Here is a 4,929-nt window from a genome sequence, read left to right as displayed (position 1 = left end):
TAGATGTGTGTGTGTGTGTGTAGGTGTGTGTGTGTGTGTGTGTGTGTGTGTGTGTGTAGATGTGTGTGTGTGTGTGTAGGTGTGTGTGTGTAGGTGTGTGTGTGTAGGTGTGTGTGTTTGTGTTTCAAAGGCAGAAATAAAAAGATGAAAAGCGAAAGAGGAAAACGGGATAAAATGAATTAAAATCTGAAACATTAAAAAGGAAGAATGAAAGAAAGACAGGAAGGATGGAGAGAAGAGACGGAGAATGAATAAAAATGTGGAAGAGAAAATCTGAAAAGTGTGAAAAGCTAAAAGTGAATCATTGGCTGTGGTCACCATGGCGACAGCCTGCTGCCTTGCCCAGAGGCAGCAGGGAATCAAACCTCCACCGTGTGTTTGCTGCTGAAGGTCGTCCAGCTGAAGGTCGTCCTGCTGAAGGTCGTCCTGCTGAAGGTCGTCCTGCTGAAGGTCGGCCATTATGCAGATGAAAAGCTTCAGTCAGAGGCGGCGTCCTTGTGCTGCAGCAGGTGGAAACGCAGCTCAGCTTTTAGCGTCTATTCAGCGAAAAACACTTAAAGAAACACTTTAATTACCAGAAAGACGGCAAGGCGTTCCTCAGGACAGCAGCAATGCATGCTGGGAAGGTCAGCCAGCAGATGGATCCATATTTAGATATCAGAAGATAATTGATCATATTTTAGTGAAAATATCCACAAAATCAGCAGCAGATTCAGTTCAACTGAGATTCACTGTCCATCAGACTGTCCAGCAGCTTCTTTACAAAATGACTGTGGATGCTAACGTTAGCATTAGCTGCTACATGTTAGCACTGAGATGCTATTTCAGGCTAGCATAGCTTTGCTCCCAGGCTAACTGCTGTTAGCACAACCATGATGTGGCTGCGCGTCAGATTTACTGAAAGGTTAATCTGGACCAGAACCGGGCCAGACATCAGGCCCAGGTCCAGCCGTTCCCAGAGCTCTACTGGGCAGAATCATGTTGGAACTGGATCCCAATAACCAGAACCAGAACCAGAACCAGTACTTCCCTCTGTTGTCAGACAAAACCCTCATTTCCTCCTTCCAGCTCAGACTCAGTCAGGAAACCATCAGGCTGAACTGGGTTCAGGTTCTGGTTCTGGTTCTGGTTCAGGTTCAGGTTCTGGTTCTGGTTCTGGTTCTGGTTCCAGTCATCTTCATCAGTTTGTTTCATCAGAACCTTCCTGTTGAGGGGAACCGTCCGGACATTCTGCCCGTCCTGCAGCCGAACCGCGGAGTGAATCAGTCTGTAAACAGCGTGAGCTCCCCCTGGTGGCCAGAGGCTGGAACAGCTCGGAGTTTTTCCACTAAATGTGTTTGGTGACAGAATGAAGGATGAACTGATGAACTTTTAGATTTTATAAATTATCGAAGGAATTTGATTTTCAAGAAGTTCTGAATTCACCCAAAGGGGCGGGGCATCAGGATTCTGATGGGTTTAGAGGTCAAAGTTCATGTTCAAATGAAACATGAAGAAAATGTTCTGAGAGCTGATCAGGTTCACCAAAAAGTCCGAATCGAACCGACTGGCTCGCCTGTTACCTGGTTACCAGGTTACTGGTTACCTGGTTACCTCTGACCTTCTGCACTTGATCACAATCAACAATCTGACGTCACGCTCCCGCCAGACTCCGTTCAAAGTTTGTGGAATTTAACCGGAAGTTGCTCCGGAACGGGACGTCAGGACCACGTGACTGGCTGAACACCTGCGGCTCACCTGTGACGTCACGCCCTTCTTCCGGCTCAAACAAAGTCATCACAGCTTTTAGTTTCTATTAAGTCACATATTATTTTTTAATTACTCTGAAAATTAATAATTTCTAACTTTTAAATCATGAAGTCCTTCCGGATCCAGTAGACGGCTTAAAACGGAACCGAGCTCAGATCTGGACCGCGATTCCGAACTTCCTGCAGGATTTATCCGGACCGACTCTCCGCGCTGAGAGCGGCCGGCTCAGGGAGCGTTTCCCGCGGACAGGAGCTCACCTGATCCGCCGGGTTCGGCTCTGCGGCTCCGGATGCAGGTTCGAGTCCGGCTCAGTTTAGTGGTGATGATGATGATGACTCTTCCTCCTGCTCGCTGCGGCACAGGGCGCCCCCCGGTGGTGAAAAACATGCTCGGGTCTGTCACGGGTGATCAAAGTGCGGCCCGGGGGCCATTTGTGGCTCCTGAGTGCAACTGAAGAACCAATTTGGCTGCAAGATGGCCGACAGACAGTTAGGACAAAATCAGCTCCACCTCAACATATTCTTATTTTAATAACCAGATTTTTAGCATTTCCTGAAGAATCTGTAACTATTGACGTTATTAAATAGAGCAGACATTTAAAGGGACAGGAAAATAATGTAACTGTTTACAGGTTCAGATGGTTCAGATGCAGGTTGTGGGTCTGAATCCCGGTCAGGAATCTCCATGGAACAAAACCACGATGGGAAAGTCTGGGATCGTTTCCTTCAGGGACATTTTGGTTCATATTTTATTCATTTTACTGTAAATTAAATCATATTTAATGTTTCACATTAAGATAAAAACATGAAAAAGAAACTTTAGAGAATCCAGGTTCAGTTTTAACACCAAAATTATCTTTAACTTCAAAATAAGAACTTTAACAGCAGCAGCTCTTCATTCATTCATTCATTCATTCATTCATTCATTCATCCAGTAACGACGGACGGTTTTCAGTGTTTTATTTCTTTGATCCAGATCATCATCATCATCACCATGGCAACTAAACACAAACATTAAAATACAAAATCTGAGCTTTAAGATGCAAACAGCCAAACCAGGCTGAGGTTTGGTCTTTTTCCCATGATGCACCTGAAGGCCTCCTGCCCTCATTGGCTACGGCAGCCTGCAGGTACAAACCTAAACAGGCATTACAGGTAAAAACATCAAAACAAACAGCCATAAATCTGCTCATTTCAAATTATTTACAAAATTCACTTTAAATTATTTACTATCCGTTAAAAAATGATCATCCAGAACAGGTGTCAAACTCGAGGCCCGGGGGCCAAATCCGGCCCGCCGTAGCTCCTCATGCGGCCCTCTGGATGCACAAATAGAACCTTTAGGATGATTTTATTTATCAAATCAGTTTTCATCACAGTGGATCCGTCACTTCCTGCAGTTTGTCTCAATGAAAATCAGTTAGCACTGCAATGCTAACTGCTAATGCTAGCGTTTCTTTTTTATTGCAAAGAAAATCCTAAAAATGGTTTCTGGTGATGATCGGTGTGATTGATCGGTCAATAAGTTGTGGTCATTATTCTAACTGGAAACTCCTCCAGTCGGACCAGAACCAGGACTGGAAACCAGTAGAAGCAGCAGCTGGTTTTTCCTCTGACCTCTGACCTGCTGATGTTGCTGCTGTATAAACTGAAGCTACGGAGCTCCATTCCTGCCCAGCGTTCAGTCAGCGCTCTGCTCCTTTAAGGGACACAGCTGCTGTTCCTGCAGCGGCCACCAGGTGGAGACCAGGAGCTCTCAGAGCATCATGACGTCACCATGATCCTCTGATGCATTCTGGGAAATGGAGTCGTGAGGTCAGGGCAAATCCTCCTCTTCCTCTTCCCTTCGTCTCTGAGCTCTGTGGTTCTGGAACAAACAAACATCACATGTGATTGGACCAGTCCGACCCAAACGGGCCTCAGCAGAACCTCAGAGAGAGAGAGAGGTCCAGATCAGCCAGACTGGGTCCAGCAGCCGGTCCCAGAACCTTAATCTGACACCAGACTGGACCCACGTTAACATTTCTGTTCTGGGTTTTGTGTCCGACCCGCATGGAGCCACGGAGGCTGCATCACAGCTGGAACCCAGGTCAAAGGTCAGCACCAACCCGGTTCCAGACAGAACCAGAACCGTTGACAGAAATCAAAACATCACCAGACTGGGTCACTGCTGGTCAGGAAGAGTGTGTGTGTTACCTGCAGCTTGAGGAAGTGTGTGTGTGTGTGTGTGTGTGTGTGTTACCTGCAGCTTGAGGAAGTGTGTGTGTGTGTGTGTGTTACCTGCAGCTTGAGGAAGTGTGTGTGTGTCCTGCAGTGTGTGTGTCCTGCAGTGTGTGTAACCTGCAGCGTGAGGAAGTGTGTGTGTGTGTGTGTGTTACCTGCAGCTTGAGGAAGTGTGTGTGTGTCCTGCAGTGTGTGTGTCTCGCTGCCGTCTCTCTGTAGAAGAATTTGTTGCAGAGCCGACAGACGAAGCCGTGAACCGGAACCACGAAGCTGCTTCCTGCTCAGACATGAGACCCGGTTCTGTTTGGGTTCATCACATACAGAGACAGCAGGCCGCCACCGGGGGGCGCTGCAGCGCCACCGGCATATTTACCGTAAGTCAGCTGGGGGTCGAACTCGTCGTCTTCTTCTTCTTCTTCCGACTCTTTGGCATCAACAGTCTGTAGGAGACGAGACGGTTTGTTTCCGTACCAGAATCTGTTCCAGGTTTTAGAGCCGCAGGCTGAAGCAGCACTGACCTCTGACCCCTGAACCTCAGACGGCGCCGACTCTTCATCCTCATCTACCACCTCCACCTCCTCCTCCTCTTCCTCGAAGCAGCCCACAGCGTCCACAGTGATGAGCTCCTCCTCCTGCTCGTCCCCCAGCTGCACCTGGAGGCCAGGTGATGACGTCATCAGCTGTAGGCCAGGTGATGACGTCACCAGCTGGAGGCCAGGTGATGACGTCACCAGCTGGAGGCCAGGTGATGACGTCACCAGCTGGAGGCCAGGTGATGACGTCATCAGCTGTAGGCCAGGTGATGACGTCACCAGCGGTGACTCTCTGCTGCCCCCTGCTGACCTGCTCCTTATGCTCCACAGACTTTATGTGCTCCACAAACTTCCTGGGCGTCCTGAAGTGTCTCTGACAGACCGGACAGAAGGGCCGCCCCCGCTGCTTACACACCTGGATGACA

General features: G+C 48.5%; 1 protein-coding gene across 7 annotated transcripts in view; it reads right to left on the bottom strand.

Annotated features, from left to right (window-relative positions):
- Positions 1 to 4,929, bottom strand: part of ciz1b (cdkn1a interacting zinc finger protein 1b) — a 9,802-nt gene that overhangs the window by 2,612 nt on the left and 2,261 nt on the right. For 4 of the 7 annotated variants that reach the window (XM_017303400.1, XM_017303402.1, XM_017303399.1 and 1 more), the window contains 5 exons: positions 4,815 to 4,929; positions 4,490 to 4,651; positions 4,345 to 4,411; positions 4,127 to 4,248; positions 2,700 to 3,615 (listed from right to left, as the gene is read on the bottom strand). The exons of 1 other annotated variant lie outside the window; for it this stretch is intronic. In XM_017303400.1, coding sequence (XP_017158889.1) covers positions 3,565 to 3,615; positions 4,127 to 4,248; positions 4,345 to 4,411; positions 4,490 to 4,651; positions 4,815 to 4,929 — 517 coding nt within the window. In that variant the 3' untranslated portion in view covers positions 2,700 to 3,564. Of the gene's footprint in view, positions 1 to 2,699; positions 3,616 to 4,126; positions 4,249 to 4,344; positions 4,412 to 4,489; positions 4,652 to 4,814 lie in introns of those variants that run through there. 2 more of the 7 variants (XM_017303403.1, XM_008402791.2) reach the window with 2 other exon arrangements.

Source organism: Poecilia reticulata, unplaced genomic scaffold, assembly GCF_000633615.1.
Source record: "Poecilia reticulata strain Guanapo unplaced genomic scaffold, Guppy_female_1.0+MT scaffold_257, whole genome shotgun sequence".
Lineage (NCBI taxonomy): Eukaryota > Metazoa > Chordata > Actinopteri > Cyprinodontiformes > Poeciliidae > Poecilia > Poecilia reticulata.
This window is presented reverse-complemented; position numbering and strand designations above follow the sequence as displayed.